This window comes from Helianthus annuus, chromosome 9 (assembly GCF_002127325.2).
Source record: "Helianthus annuus cultivar XRQ/B chromosome 9, HanXRQr2.0-SUNRISE, whole genome shotgun sequence".
Lineage (NCBI taxonomy): Eukaryota > Viridiplantae > Streptophyta > Magnoliopsida > Asterales > Asteraceae > Helianthus > Helianthus annuus.
The window spans coordinates 96,736,948-96,754,104 of NC_035441.2; the positions used below are offsets into that span (position 1 = coordinate 96,736,948).

General features: G+C 42.3%; 1 protein-coding gene and 1 non-coding gene across 2 annotated transcripts; both read right to left on the bottom strand.

The window, feature by feature from the left end:
* Positions 1 to 561: 561 nt before the first annotated feature.
* On the bottom strand, positions 562 to 668 carry LOC118482564. Its single transcript, XR_004868596.1, has one exon. It is a non-coding gene; the product is annotated as a small nucleolar RNA R71 (small nucleolar RNA).
* An 8,883-nt stretch (positions 669 to 9,551) lies between these two features.
* On the bottom strand, positions 9,552 to 10,546 carry LOC110875748 (calponin homology domain-containing protein DDB_G0272472-like). Its single transcript, XM_022123951.1, has 2 exons — positions 9,905 to 10,546; positions 9,552 to 9,827 (listed from the first exon to the last, which is right to left on the bottom strand). The coding sequence occupies exons 1-2, from the start codon at positions 10,544 to 10,546 to the stop codon at positions 9,552 to 9,554; spliced, it is 918 nt and encodes a 305-aa protein (XP_021979643.1).
* Between the last annotated feature and the right edge of the window lie 6,611 nt (positions 10,547 to 17,157).

Consider the following 17,157-nt stretch of genomic DNA (forward strand, 5'->3'; position numbering starts at 1 on the left):
AACAATCTTTTTTGTTTTTATCGTAGGACTTGGAACCCAGGCGCAACACCTGAACTTTCTACGCAGTGCATGAGCTCCAGTTCCAATAAAGACATAAAAGAACCTCTAGACGAACCCGAACGCTTTCTACGAAAAAGACTTAAAGCTAAAAGCCAAGAGAAAGTTTCGGGGGACCTACTTCCAATGGTGGATCAGCGTACCCTAATGGATTACCTACGACCCACAATAGGTAATCTCGGCGCCGCTATCAATGCACCGAATGTCGATGCCAACAACTTCGAACTTGGGCCGCATTTAATAGAAATGCTCCAAAATTCTACAACCTTCCATGGCCTAGCGGACGAAGATCCTCATTTACATATTTCCAACTTTTTGGAAATATGTGATACTTTTCGGATCAACTGGGCATCAAACGACGCCATCCGCCTCCGGATGTTCCTATTTTCATCAAAAGACTGAGCTAAGGCTTGGCTTAACACCCTCCCAAGCGGTGCGGTAAACACTTAGGATGAACTAGCCCAGAAGTTTCTTTATAAGTATTTCCCTCCTTCTAAAACGGCTAAATTAATGACTGAAATTAATGCATACTCACAAAAGGATGGAAAATCCTTATATGAAACCTGGGAAAGATTCAATGAGCTATTAAGAAAATGCCCTCATCATGGTCTGGCAGTATGGCAACAAGTATCCACTTTCTATAATGGATTGTTGGCACACACTAGACAAACGGTCAATTTTAGCTACGAGGTACTTCTAGGTAATCGTCGCCCAAATGAAATTTATAATCAAATTGAGGAAATTTCTCAAACCAATTTTCAATGGCACACTCCCCGAGGCACAAAATCTATTGCCTCGGGCGCCCATAAGATTGATGAAAGCACTTCTTTACAAGCCCAAATCGAGGCCTTCTCTTTGAAAATCAAAAAGTTAGAAATGGCAAAAACGGCCTCAGTTATGGCTTGCAAATGGTGTGGTGGGCCACATGAAAGTTGGAGTTGTATGAAAGAAATGGATAATCAAACGGAAATGGTAAACTATATTGATAATAGACCTAGGCCGTCGGGTCCTCCAACAGGTAACTACAACCAAAGATAGCGTAACCACCCTAACCTTGGTTGGAGAGAACCTGGCAATAGTAGTAACCAACAAAACTAAAACCAACGAACAAACTTTCAACAACAAAGAAATGAGTCACAAAATTTCTCTCAACAACAACAAGGGGGACGAGAGAGGCTTGAAGACACTATCTCACGCCTCATCTCCGACACCGAAAAGAAAAACTCGGATCGGTTCCAACAAACGAAATCGAACTTTAGAAATCAACAAGCTAGTATTCAAAACATTGATAAACAACTAAATCAACTAGCTCAAAATTTCTCCGAGAGACCACAAGGCGCGTTACCCAGCAATACCGAGACCAACCCAAAGGCGCAAGTGCATCTCATAACCTTGAGAAATCGTACCGTAGGTCCCGATGAGGCTCCGTTACCTCCATCCGACAAAAGTCCACCCATTCAAACCACGACCTCACCGACAACCCAAAAAGAAACAACTCCTCCGCCAATTCACGAACCTACCAAGAACCCCTCAGTGCCCTACCCCGGTCGGTTACTTCGCCAAAAAACCGATGAGCAATTCACAAAATTCATAAACTTACTAAAACAATTGCACATCAATCTTCCATTTGTGGAAGTCCTCACTCAAATGCCAAAATATTCAAAATTTATGAGAGACTTTCTCACTCACAAAAGGAAAATTGAAACATTGAAATTAGTTAATTTAAGTGAAGAATGCTCTGCCATGCTACTCAACAAACTCCCACAAAAGAAAATCGACCCTGGAAGCTTCACCATCCCTTGTTCCATTGGGGGATCACCTATACGTAATGCGCTAGCCGATCTTGGGGCTAGCATCAATCTCATGCCCGCTTCAATGTTTGACTGACTCAGACTAGGTAAGACAAGCCCCACAAAGATGAGCATACATCTCGCCGATAGGTCTATCAAATATCCACAAGTTGTCGCCGAAAATCTGTTGGCAAAAGTCGGAGACTTTTTCTTCCCGGCCGACTTTTTCATACTCGATATGGAGGAAGACACCAAAGTACCACTCATTTTTGGGAGACCATTCCTTGCCACTTCTCACGCGTTGGTAGATATGAATGCTGGGAAGTTAACATTAAGGGTCGGAGATGAAGAAATGATGTTCGGGGTTAGGAAAAGAGTAGAAGACGACCCGGTCAACTACATGGATGTCATAGACTCAAGCTTGGATGATGCTCTCCGATGGTGCAACATGGGATGCAAGATATCCCACGTGGGTAACATATGATTTACTTTGGGTCTAGCCAAGGACCCTTATAAACGTGGCGCACCACAGAGGCATTCCACGGAATTATCCGTAGTTTTAGTTTAGATTGACTTTTATGTTTTCTAGCTTAGCTTTACTTTTCAGAAATAAAACACACTCGAAAAAGTGGAGGTTACCAAGGGAACTTTAAACCCACACCCCATGCACAAAAAAAAGAGCCACCTGAAAATTTTGCATCATTACAGCAAGTTCAGCAAGGGGCCGTGCTCAGCCAACACGCCCCCATGCCCAAGGTTCTGCAGAAAAATGCCCAGTTCAGATAACTGGACGCAGGTCCGTGCTCACTGAACACGCCTCGTGCCCAGCCTTCTGTTTAATTATGATTAGGGCTGTAAACGAACTGAACGAACACGAACAAGCCCTTGTTCATGTTCGTTCGTTAAGGAAATAAATGTGTTCACGAACGGTTCATGAACACTTACCGAACGAGATTTTATGTTCGTGTTCGTTCATTAAGGAAATGAGCGTGTTTGTGAACGGTTCACGAACACAGATGAACACAAATAAATTTGGCGAACGCGGCGAAGGATAAAGATAGATGGCCTAGAGAGTAGCACTCGAACATGAATCCCTTATTGTGGAACGAAGGTCGATCATGTTCGCCGATGTAAATAATGAGAAATGAAAGGGAAATGATGCATAAACAAGGTGAAAGTGGGTTTCCTAGTTTCATTGTTAGGGTAATAAAATAAATAAAAGCTTAATAATATAAAAAGTATAAATAAAATATAAGAAAGTACAAAGATCTTCAATTAAAACACAAACTACATACGAACATAAACGAACGCAAATCAACGAATATTCACGAACACCTTACCGAACGTTCACGAACACAATCGAATGAACGAGACCTCTGTTCATGTTCGTTCATTTAACTAATCGAATGAAATTTCTTATTCATGTTCGTTCGTTTATTAAACAAACGAACATAAACGAACTTCCCGCCGAACGGTTCACGAACTGTTCGCTGAACGCTCGGTTCGTTTATAGCCCTAATTATGATACTGGCAATCTGACCACGGGGTCGTGCCCGGACCAACACGGGCCCATGGCCAGACGCCCAGTAACATGAAATTTTGTTTTTAAACACCTTTTTACACATTCAATCAACCTAAAAACTTATTTTAAGGACACATTGAGGACAATGTGTAATTTAAGTGTGGGGGGATGCTAAAACCTTGAATTTTGCAAGTACTAACAACAAGCCTTACACAAAACTCTATTGGAACCGCTAATCACCCCAATTTTTTTCAAAAACTTTTCATTTTTTTACTTGTCTTGGTTTAATTTAGGAATAAAAAGTTCTAAAAAGGTTATATTTTTACAAATTTACAACCGATAGCGTCGTGTTAAAAAGAACCAACATAAGAAAATTATAAAAAGGCATGACAAATCTAGTTAAAATTTGATTATATTTACTTAATCACATTATAAACCCATTCCCACAATAAGTGAGTTTTGAGCCTTTATTGAGCATACAAGCATACATCTTTAAAACGAAATACTCATTTTTCGTTTCTTGTGTAAATAGCCGCTTGGTTCTTACGACTCTAGAACTTACCACGACAATACATTCCCGGTCCTTACCAACTTAAACCCAAGTAAGTAAATGATGGAGGCATTAGGACTAACCCATTTTCCTTTCAACACCATTATTTTTCATTTTCTTTCTCACCTACCCAAAATCCCCCTAGTTAACCCCTTTAAACCTTTTCATTTCTAAACCCACAAAAACAAACACCCTTTACCCACCAAAAACCTTTTTCTTTTCAACCCTTTATTTTAGTAAAAAGCTCGATTTTCTTGTGACGCTTCTTTATCAAAAAAAATGAAATTCTAGCAATAAACAAACAAAGTCCTCAAAGAAACTTTGTTGAAAATGCTTAGTTTGAATGAAAGTCACAAAAACAAAAAGTTTTACGACGACCGACGCTTTTTACGCTTTTAGCCTTTTTTTACTAACCACTAACCAAAAGCACCTACCTTTAGCCCAAGCCTAACCCTTTCCCAAATCCTCTTGATATCTACAAAGGTTTATAGTTAAAAAGGAGGACGATTGATTGCTTGGCAAGCATATGGTAGAAGTAAGTTCCATACCGGCCTCGAGTGTTTCACAAAAATACATCTTCGGCCGAGTGTTGAGTAATCTCCCGTGAGGTATGTGAACTTGTATATAAATGGAATTTTAAAGAGGCATGTTATGCCCAAATAAGTAATTTCTCTTATAAAACGTTCTAAATAAATTATAACGAATAGGATTGTAAATAGAATAAAAATAAAACCCAAAAAGATCTTGGATTCCCGACACTCAAGGCAAGCCCAAAACTTCTCTTCTACCCATTCCATTTAGATGTGTAAGCCACATAATAAAGAGTTTTGCTTGAGGAAAAGCAAAGATTCAAGTGTGGGGGTATTTGATGTGTGTAAAATGCAGCATATTAATTACATCAAATGAGGCATAAAACTAAGCCTTTTTAGTATTAATGTTGGAAAAAGTGTGCTTTTGTCTTCCTTTTGTATTTTCGGGACCAAATGAGCTTAAACAAACAAAAGGAACAAATATGCAGCAAAAACTAACATAAATACAAAGAAAATGAATAAATGTGGCATGCCCGACCCCTCGACAACATCTCCACAAGCAAAAACAAGAAACAGAAGGCTGACCACGGCCCGTGCTCACTGAACACGGGGGCGTGGTCAGATGTCTACAGAAATGGACAAATCTCTAGAAGCTTCTACGCCGACCACAGGGGGCATGCCTAGCCCAGCACGGGGAGTGGTCAACGCTAAGATTTGCAGAATCTTGAAAATCTTGATAGTACAGATACGCTTCTGCACACGGGGCCGTGCCCAGCGAACACGGGTCGTGTCAAGCCCAAGGCAGACAAATGTAATTAATGAAGGAATAGAAAAGGGATGGCCACGGGGGCGTGTCTGCTGGACACGGGGCCGTGGCCGGGCTTCTGTTCAGGCTATAAATAGGGGTGCTTGGGTCTCTTCAAAGGCATCCCTTAGCAAACCACCTCTCTCCCACTTTGCCACCACTATAACACCCACATCCACCACCATCATCCATCATCCATCATCCACCTTAGAGAGTGTGTAATAGTCTCGGGATCCAAGATTGATAGTAAGAGTTCTTGTCAATCAAAGCCCATGTTTGGCTAAGTCTCTTACATCACTTGGTGAAGACAAGCATTTAATATATTACTTTTGATTTTTAATCTTTTCGCACTTTTTATTTGGTTTTGTATTAATGACTATAATAACTAGTTTCTTATATTGAAGGTGAAACTTCTTTATCATTTGTCCGTGGTGTCTTGACATTACTTTACTGTCTATATAAAGTAAAAGATTTTCACCATTCATATCTCTACGGTCTATATAGAGATTTGTTAGCTACCTGGTCGAGGGTTAAGGGAATGGTTTAGTAAGGTTCTTGCCTTGTTCAGTGTATAGATCCTGCAAGGACCTGGGTCAAGCTTACTAGGACCTCCTTCAAAACCCACTGGTATTGGATGGCGGGAGTGCGAATGGCTTGATCCCCTCATATGTAAACTACTATTAATACATTAAATCGGCTACTTGGGATTGTATCCCTGCTGATTCAAACCACTTAGTCGAGGGTATCGTCACCTTCAAAAGAGGGCCTACCACTTTTCGCATTAATAACTTAATTAATTATCTTCCAATATTCCGACCCTTTGGGATTGTATCCTTGCTGACTCAAACCACTGGGTTGAGGGTAACGTCACCTTCAAAAGAGGGGCCTACTACTATAACTAAGATAATCTCTTAAAAAGTGCAAAAGTGCGGAAATCATCAAAGGATACATTAGAGGCGAGTCGGATCCAAGTGATTCATCTTGTCTATCTGTTTTTATTTTTATTTTTATTTCAGCAATTTTAGTTTTTATTTTTCATGTTTAAAATCTTTTCTCAAAAATTTTAGTTTGATTAGACGTTGAGGATAAACCGGTACTTAAAGCTCTTGTGTCCTTGGACGACCTCTGAAGGGGTAAGGTCCCAAAAACCTCGTTTCGAGCACTTGGGACCATACCACAACCTCAATATTCTAACCTTCTTTAGACCTTGCGCGGCCGCGCACTGGTCCAATAAAGAAGACTGAAGAGAGCTTAGGAGAAAGACAGCAGATAGCACCTGCCCGCCAAAGGGGAGTTTATAAATCCTTGCGCCGCTCTCCATAACAAAGGGATAAAAATCCAAGCAAGCACTTCCACTTAATAATACCCAGACTTGGATATTACTTATTATACTGATACCACACGATATGGAGTCGCACTGGATTATGGCAATAATCTTCTAGAAGACTCAATCATGTACCACCTGGCAGTTATAACCGTCTGGGACACGTGTCATCATCCCAGGCCCCCCTGACATCACGATGATGGCATGAAATTGAAGAGAAACCTCCACTTGCCCACTTTCCACGTGGCAACACCCCAGCCGTTGACCTGAATGGCGATCCGTGTGCTTTCACGTCAGATCAAAAAGATTAATGGAGAAGGAAATAACCGCATACGGAGTTAGCATCTTCCGTTAACATTTCAATAACAGGTTTTCCCGCCCAAACTCCCGGCTATATATAGAAGAGTAATTCAGGTATGAACTTCAAGTTACATTCACTTCACTTATACTCTTTCTTCTTCATATACCGATATTTATTCTCACACCGGAGGGTGGTCACGGAGAGAACCCCCATTCTCCCTGTGACGAGGCTGACGGTGTTTGTTTTGCAGCTATCGAGAAGAAGAGGAGATCCGGTCCTTTGAATCAAACGAGAGAGAACCAACCTTTTTTATGTAGAACCTAACCCCCTGGATAATTTGATTCCGGTTATTTATCCAGTGTTTCTTCATTGGCGCCACCGATTTTTTCTGTTTCACCTGTTTTTTCTCGTTTCGATTCACCTTGTTGTTTCCATTTTCTAAATGGAAGAAACTTCAACTCATCGTCAAAATGGCCCTCGGCCAAATTTCGCTAACAATACCCAGGTTGAGGGTATTGTAGAAGAAGCTTCGGATGACAATGAAGTGCAATTCATTAACAATCATCCAAACGAACCGGTCACCCCAGGGGTACAGCCGGAGATCCTTGTAAGCTCAATCCTACCTTTGGGAGAGACCCCAATCTCCTAGTATGTCAGATCTCAGGGGGCTTTGAATGTTATGTATGCACAACTTTGTGCACAAACCGCTCCCCAAACCCAATCACGAAGACCTGTGTCCCAAAATCGAGAACCATCAGTCCCACACGTTTCTCAGCATAGTGGACCATCACGGGTCCAGGACGAATACACTGAAGTCTACTCTAGATCTCCAACGAGATATGAGTACACTCAGTCCGAAAATCGGAGAAGGGAGTATCGAGATGAGTCACACTCTCATAGAAGGCCATCAGTTCACACCAGGTTGGGTTCTCAGCGGATCACCCACACCAGTGAATATGATCGAACTTACCGTAAGGGAGAAAGTACCAGTGTGTTTAATCGGTTACAACCGAACTAGAACAAGTGTAGACCACGCGCGGTTTACAATCCTGAGGCTGAGCACAATTATGATCTGATCTATCGTCCTGCAGAAGCGGCAGAGAATTCAAAATTTATTAGCGAAATCGCTCTGGCTCCACTAAAGAAAGCGAAGCTCCAGTCCAACGTAGGCAAGTTTAATGGAATGACAGACCCAGATGATCATCTGCGAGTCTTCACAAGCGCAGGGTTTATGGGAGGCTGGACCCTACCGATGTGGTGCCACCCTTTCGTTCAAACCCTTACAGGCGCCGCAAGGCTCTGGTTTGACAACTTGCCTGTGGGAAAAATCACATCATGGGTAGACTTGTGCGAGAAGTTTCTGGTTCACTTCAGCCAGCAAAGGCGATCCATCCGCGACACGGTGGACGTAATGAATATCTGGCGCCACGATGATGAAAGTCTAGAAGACTTAATTACTCGTTATAACAAAGAAGTACTCGAAATCAGGGACATTCACGAGCACCTGATCCGCGCCCAATTTAAATATGCAGTCAGGTGCGACGACATGATAAAAGTCCTGTCTGGAACGGAAGGACTCCCAAAAAGCTGGGAAAAATTAATGGCGGCTAAGGTCTATGCCTAAGCGGAGAAGAATCTCAGTACCAACAAGCCACCACCTCGCACAGCCGTCCCTCAGATTTGGGCCCAAGCAGCGGGAAGAAATTTAAGAAAGGCTGGCGCGATTCAAGCTCAGGGAACTATTCATCAGAGGATGCACGAGCCACAATCAATAAGCTCGCTGCACAGAGAGAAGCTAAACAAGAGAACAGGGAGAGACAATGGACTCCGCTAACCAAAACTCCCGCGGAAGTTCTAAGTACGGAGGATTACCAGTTTAAGCCTCCACCACCCATGAAGAACAAACGCGGACAGGGACCCGAGTCTGTATTGTGATTATCACAAGGACAACGGTCATACCACCAACAATCGCATCTCCTTGCGCACTGAGATCTAGAAGGCACTTAAGAGTGGTGAGCTCACTCACCTACTACAAAACGTGCGCAAGGAGATAAAACAAATCACTCGTGGCCAGGAAGGCCCGAGTAAAAAAACAAAAAATTAAGCAACAACTCTATGATCTCCTTGCAGAACGGAACAGACTCTACAGTTTATCAAGTCTAAGCAGGGAATAGAGTGTAAGTTAAGTCCCGTGTAATTATTTTAGTAGACTTTGTAACGGCCTCTGCGCCTTATCCTGGAATAAACAACAAAGTTTCTATTATTCTCGTGTTTTTTTCTTACAAAGAGCATGCAATTTCTTTTGGTAAGCGCGAAAACATTATGGTAAATATAATACATGCCTCATGAACGGTCAGTGATTACATCACACAAGACCATACGTTCACACATGAGCTTTATACCACCTTCATTCGCCTTACCTAATCAAAGTAATTGTACACATGCAAAATATTGTAAACCAAAAACACACATCATACTATTCCTGGCGCACCAATACGCCTTAAAAACTATCAAACACGGCAGTGTTTCGATACATGTTACTTGCGCGGCAGCGCATTAACAAAAAAGGGGATACACATCCCAAAAAACTACAAAAATTGTTCAATACAATCACAAAACAAAACCTACGCTAAATCTTCGTCTTCATTTCCATCCGAGAAGATTTCTTTCAGCTACGCTACAGGATCTTCGGACTGCAATGCAACGTTTATAAGATCCATGACAGGAAGCTGCAAGTTATTGAATTCCGTTTTCATAGCTACAAGGGCAGCACCAGTATTAACACCATGAGTAGTGGATCTACTAGTATCCCAACCAACCTTCAAAGCATTATTCACATGGTGCGAACATTCTGCATACCCTTGAGCATATCCATCATTTCGCGCAGCAACCACCACACGCGCAACCGTTTTATCTAGTTCTTCAAAATTCAACACTGATTCAGCGACCTACAAGAATAAGAAAGGCAAATAAGGGAAAGGCGCAAAACATTTCCACAAGGAAAAACAAGCAAAAGGCAACTTACACAGGCAATCCCACGCTCTTTCAACCATAACATATCGCTTTTCAAAGGTTCAAGCTCGCTCTTTACTGTTGCCAGCGCCGTTTCGGAGTTTTCTAGTTTTTCTTCAGTTTTAGCTAGGCGGCGGGAGGCTTCAGTTTTCTCAGTATGCGCAAGCTCCAAATCTTTCTTGAGTTGTTCCTGGTCAGAAAGCAAAGCGGTAAGTTCTTCTATCTCTTTATCTCTAAGAGCAAGAGTGGCGCAGGCATGTACCTCTCGTTGTTCGCTTCGTTCGCTGTGGGAACGCGCCTCATCTCGCGCAGCTTCAGCGTCAGCTTTTTCCTTCTTCAACTTTTCGATCTCCGCATCTTGTTTCTTCAATTTCTCAACCTCATCCTTGAGATTATTGATAACATTGCAGAGACCCATCTTTTCGGCATTATCCTTCTCACAAATCTTCTTCCAGTTCTTGCACTCCTCGGAAAGAAGAGCAGCTTCGGCTTCCGCTTTTCTCTTCCAGCCCGCAACGGACCACTCTTCAGTTTTTCGATCAGCCTCAAACTTGGCCTGATCAGCTTCCAGTTTAGCCCTTAACTGGGCAACACGGCTCTCATCATCAGCAACTTTCTTCTTGGATACCTTAAAGGCAGACCACTCCTTATGCATACTATGCCACTCACGCACTATGCGATGCGTAGTAGATGTATAAGAAGCAACCTCCTTAAGGTAGACATGTTAAGTTTGGTCATGAAGACACCCCTCTTGAAACTTAATTTCTCCAGGCGGAAAGATCCCCTGTAGCCAGTCCCGGCATACGCGCCAATCTGAAACGGTGTCGCCTTTCTTCAGATTCCAAAAAGGGACATGAATTTCAGAAGCATCCTTTTCCGAATAACTTCTTTAATAATAATCCCCCAGAGTTTCATCTGGGCGGATTGGGGAATTCTTGCCAGCATCAGAGAATGAGCCTTGGTCTTCAACAGTAACCTTCTCAATATTCTCAGGCATAAAACCAGAAGCTTTGGAAGGAGATGTAGTGACAGGGATATCTTCAATAGTCTTCCCTTTCTCCAAATCATGAGAAGCAAGTTCAGGAGTTTGTGGGTCACCAGCACCATCCACAATCTCTGGGCTAGTAACCTTTTCTGCATCCGCAGGAACATCATCAGCAGGCCTATCAACTTCAAGATTTCCAGCCCTAGCAATCTCCCCCGCCTCAGGAGTCTCAGTGTTCTTCAATTACTCAGCAACAGAGGTGCGTGGAGGAGTGGGTGGAAGTTCTTCATTAGCAACAGCTGATGGTTCTGAGGAACAGGAGAAATTGGTTTTTCTGAAAAACCAACATGAAAATCACAATTATTTAAGGAAGTAAGAAGAGGAAAGTAAAAGATGACATCTACCAGGAACAGATTCTGAAATAAAGGCATCCAGATTGCCTCTCCTAGTAATCTTCTTCCTCTGAATCTTCTTCGCAGGCTGACCTTCAGCTTTAGCGTTAGACTGTTTTCTTTTCCTGCTTTCTTCTGCACCAAGCGCTCAGGACTTGATTCCAAATCAATGGGGTCATCTGGGTTTGACGGAGGAATATCAGCAGTATCTTTTGGCTCTGGCTTTGGTCTTCTTATAACTGCAGGCGCAAGACCCTTCAATGAATCAGATACCACCACATAATCACACTAGGAGTCAGAGGAACGGCGCATACCTTTCTTCTCTCCTCAAATTGTCTTAACCTTCGAAGTTTGGGATTTCTCAGCATCACTCTTCTTCGGAGCAGCAGTAGTTACAGGTGCGCGTCTTTTTTTCTCAGGGCCTATACCCAAATTAGAAAGGTCACCTACTAGCAAAGCGCAGAATAAAACTTATTCAAACGCGCAAAAGCAGCAAACAATAAAAACTATGATGAAAACTTACCAGCACCAGCGGCAGGTTGCGTGGACAGATCATTATCCCGCGGAAGAACAAAGTTCTTCACAATGTGGTGATACCACAACTCTTCATCAGGTTTTTTGGCAATAGTAGCCATCTTCCCACCTTCTCTCTCGAACACCACAACATACAAAGAAACAACTACAAAAGAAGAGAAGCAAGGTCAAAAAAAGGGGGGAAGAAAAAGAGAAGAAAGGTAAAGAAACAGGGCAACACCCAAAATCTTACCTTTATCACCTTCCATATACACTGGCTTATCTTCCCAGTTCATCCTCCAATTCAGACTCATGCTGGCACCGACGAGGGCTTTCTCCGGCAAAGCAATAGACGGAACATCCTTTAAATCTTGGTACCAATTTTCGTCAACGGGGGTTTGGATAGTCTCATTAGGAACATCCTCCTTTCCCCTAAAAACCATCCTCATTGGGATAACTCCTACTTTAATAAAAAAGAATTTTTGCTTCCAGTCATAGAATGATTTTGGGGGTTGAAGAAGAATCTTCTTCGCCGATGCTCGTTGTACATAGGAATAGAACTCTTTAGAGCAATGCATTTGATGAAAAACTCGAAATCGAGGAATCGTCAATTCAATATGCATCGTATGGCACACGAATTCAAAATGCTGAACCCTAACCATACCGATTGTGTGCATCTGGGAGATATGGAACTTGTAATACTCAAGAATTTCGAGGAAAAATTTCGTTACAGGCAGACGGAAGTTGCCTACACAAAAGAAATCCCAAAATAGGGTCACATACCCAGCCGGAGCGTCCGCCGCCGTCTGACCCTCTTCAGGGTATCGGGCACCCCAATTCTCCGGAAATCTGGGATTCCGAATGAAACCATCAAAAGTTGCCCTAGACCACTTTAATGGTGGAAGTTCGGCAGACATTTCTTCAGTAGAGTCTTCGTGATGATCTCAGGTTGACATAAGAGGAAGAAATTGCAAATTCTTTCTGGAAATGGATAAAGAAGATGACAAGGGAAAAAGTTTTCAATGAAGTAATGATTACTGAAAAGAGGAAACCCAAAACACTTATATACGCACCGCCATAAATAGCCTAGGTAACTGCAACAACACCTTTTTCGGGATGGCACAGTTATCCAAGCGTCAGCGCGAGTGGGGAACAACACAAACGCGCCTTCACATGTGCGTGCGAAACACGGTCAGTAACATACAGGCTGACAATGACAACTGTCACACGTCAACAGTCATCACTGCACCTTTTTTAGACCCAAGGTCAAGAATTTCAAAGACCAAAAATAATAAGCAAAGGTATCTTCTCCCAGAAGATTCTCCATTATCGCGCCAAAAACCCAGCAGCAAAAAGCACCTCTCTCTCATAGTCCAGTGCTCCACTTATTTGCATAAGAGCAACACTAGACTGGGGGGGACTTGAAGGGGTAAGGTCCCAAAAACCTCGTTTCAAGCACTTGGGACCATACCACAACCTCAATATTCTAACCTTTTTTAGACCTTGCACGGCCGCGCACTGGTCCAATAAAGAAGACTTAAGAGAGCTTAGGAGAAAGACAGCAGACAACACCTGCACGCCAAAAGGAAGTTTATAAATCCTTGTGTCGCTCTCCATAACAAAGGGATAAAAATCCCAGCAAGCACTTCCGCTTAATAATACCCAGACTTGGATATTACTTATTATACTGATACCACACGATAAGGAGTCGCACTGGATTATGGAAATAATCTTCTAGAAGACTCAATCGTGCACCACCAGGCAGTTATAACCGTCTGGGACACGTGTCATCATCCCAGGCCCCCCTGAAATCACGATGATGGCATGAAATTGGAGAGAAACCTCCACTTGCCCACTTTCCACGTAGCAACACCCCAGCCATTGATCTGAATGGCGATCCGTGTGCTTTCACGTCAGATCAAAAAGATTAACGGAGAAGGAAATAACCGCATACGGAGTTAGCATCTTCCGTTCACATTTCAATAACAGGTTTTCCCGCCCAAACTCCCGGCTATAAATAGAAGAGTAATTCAGGCATGAACTTCAAGTTACATTCACTTCACTTATACTCTTTCTTCTTCATATACCAATACTTATTCTCACGCCGGAGGGTGGTCACGGAGAGAACCCCCATTCTCCCCGTGACGAGGCTGACGGTGTTTGTTTTGCAGCTATCGAGAAGAAGAGAAGATCTGGTCCTTTGAATCAAACGAGAGAGAACCAACCCTTTTTATGCAGAACCTAACCCCCTAGATAACTTGATTCCGGTCATTTATCCAGTGTTTCTTCAACCTCGGTATCTTACCAACGCTATACTACGCTCACGATGGGTGCACTTGCCCATGTGTGTGTTTAGTGTTAGTAGAATATCGTGTTTTATAAATTTAAAACTTGACTAATGTGTAAAATGGGCTTAAAATATTAATAAAAACATATTACACCTTACGCACACCAGGTAATATCGTATTAGACACAATGTAAATTAGTCGAAATTAGAGGTAGCTTCATGTTAATATGGGTTAAGTATATAACCATCTCTCATTGTAAACCATGATCGCAATCACTAAACAAACAATTATAATTACACACACTTAACACTTAACGATGTTTTTACTTAGCCAAAACCATTTGGATCAGATCTGACAAAATATTTTCCACGTGACACTAGACCTTCATCAGGATACACTCATCTAGTCCAAAATTGAGTGTTCTTCACGTCTTTCTTCGGGAAATCGAGTGTGCATCTCTCCAGCATTAAGCTACTGTTTAAACTTAGAGCCGGAGAGGCCTTTTGAGCATTGAATCACATGCGGAAAACTGGACTGGTATGTATGAAGGGTGCCTTCATACGAAGGCAGAGCCTTCGTACGAGGCCATTGTTTCGTACAAGCCAGTGTGGCTCCACACAGGTGCAGTTTCAGCGTCTTCTTGCGTTCGGGACAGCGTTTTAGCCTGAATCGGATGTATTTTCGAGTCCTTTTCATGACAGTTTCGACTGCAGTTCGTCCCACTGTCCAATGAATGAAATATACGTCCGTTTTGGTTTATTTTTGTGTAAAAATCGAGTCTAAAGTAGTTTTTATTTGGAATAAACACTTGGTGAGTGTGAGATCTTCATATCTACATCTTGGGAAGCCAAAGCTAAGCCCAAATCACTCGTTCAAGTGTAGATACGTAGTAAAATAAGAAGTTTTGATGAAAAAGATGAAGAGTTTGTAAAAAGAATGAAGGTTTCCATAAAAATAAAGAAGTTTAGATGAAATTTAGATGAAAATAGAGAAGTTTTAATGAAATCGGAGTTAAACTCGTGTAAAATCGTTGTGGAAACCGTTGTGTAACATGTAAAAATAGCGGATCTTACTTGGGAAATCGAAGGACAGTAGCTTGGGAGCGATTTGGAGAGAATGGCAGCAAGTTAGAATGAATGAGAGTAGCTAGGTATTTATAGAAGTGAGCCGGTAGTCTGGTTCGAAGCTGGCTACCTTCGTACGAAGGTAGTGCCTTCGTACGAAGCTGCTGGCTTCGTAAGAAGGGACCAGTTTTGTGTGAGAACTCCTCATTTCGCGTGTCGGATGTTCATTAGGTGTGTTTTGTTGCCTTAGTTAGTTCGTGTACTTTAAGTATTTTAGCGAGATATTAAATGTGGCGTTGTGTTGCGTTTCGGTGTGATAAACTGAGTTGCGCGAGTGAGCGTTTGAGCGTTTTAAGCGATTATCAAACACATATAACATATTTAACATCTAAACATACAAATAATATAAATAAATCCGCATTTCGAGTTTGCGTTAAATTGCGTTATGATGAGCGTTTAAGTAATAAGCATTTAAATGTGTTAAATAGCGATATAAAATGCGTTTAAAAATATAGTTAACGCTTAGATTACCCAAGGTTAATCATCGAAACTCAGAGTACAACCGTTTAGGAAAAGAAATAACGACCAGAATAGGAACAACCAAAAAGTCGGGTTGTTACAGTCTCCCCTACTTTAGGGAATTTCGTCCCGAAATTAAGTAGTAGACATAACAAAGAGTTGCGGATATTTAGCTTTCATATCAATTTCGAGTTCCCAAGTGAACTCGGAGCCGCGTTTGCCTTCCCATCTAACCTTCTCTATGGGAATGCGACTGCGTCGAAGTTTCTTGGTCTCTCGATACATGATTTCTATTGGCTTTTCCACGAAGTGTAGAGTCTCGTTTATTTGCAAGTCTTCAAGAGGTACATGAGGATTTTCTTCAGCTAGACACTTCTTGAGGTTTGAGACGTGAAAAGTCGGATGTACGTTGCTGAGTTCAACCAGTAATTCGAGTCGGTAGGCCACTTTACCAATTCTTTCCAGAATCTTAAAGGGACCCACGTAACGTGGCACTAGTTTCCCTTTCTTGCCGAATTGGATCACCCCTTTCCAAGGTGAAACCTTTAAAAGGACGTGATCTCCAACTTCGAACTCTAGGGGCTTGTGGCATTTATCAGCGTAGCTCTTTTAACGACTCCGAGCTTTCAGGAGATTGTCTCGTATTTGGAGAATCTTGTCTGTCATTTCTTGTATTAACTCGGGACCGGTGATCTGTGCGTCTCCGATCTCGTGCCAAACAATAGGCGATCGACATTTTCTACCATATAATGCCTCAAAGGGTGCCATTTGTATACTAGCGTGATAACTGTTATTGTACGAGAATTCTACTAACGGTAAATGTGAATCCCAATTACCAATCACATCTATAACACACGAACGAAGCATGTCTTCGAGGGTGCGGATCGTGCGCTCAGTCTGACCGTCGGTCTGGGGATGAAAAATGCGGTACTGAGATTGAGAGTTGTACCGAGAGCGGATTGGAATTTCTCCCAGAGACGTGAGGTAAAACGACCATCGCGGCCAGAGATGATATCACGACGCGTCTCGTGTCGACAAATGACTTCGTCGGTATAGATTCATGCTAATCGTTTAACCTTAAAGTCTTCTCGTATCGGAATGAAATGGGCAGACTTCGTAAGATGATCAATGATAACCCAAATGCTATCATGACCAGAAGGCATTCGAGGGAGTTTTGTAATAATATCCATGTCTATAGTTTCCCATTTCCACATCGGGATTTTGGGTTGTTCGAGTAAACCAGAGGGTCATTGATGTTCGGCCTTAACTTTTGAGCACGTTAGGCATTTCGAAACATACAAAGCGATATCCTTTTTCATACCCGGCCACCAATACCTAGAACAGAGGTCCTGGTACATCTTGTCGGCACCGGGGTGAATGGAGTATCAAGATTTGTGAGCTTCGGTCATCAATATCTCCCGGAGGTTATTGCGACTAGGAATCCAAACACGATCGAGATAATGAAAGATATCGTTCGATTTATTCACTAGTTGAGTTTCGGCACC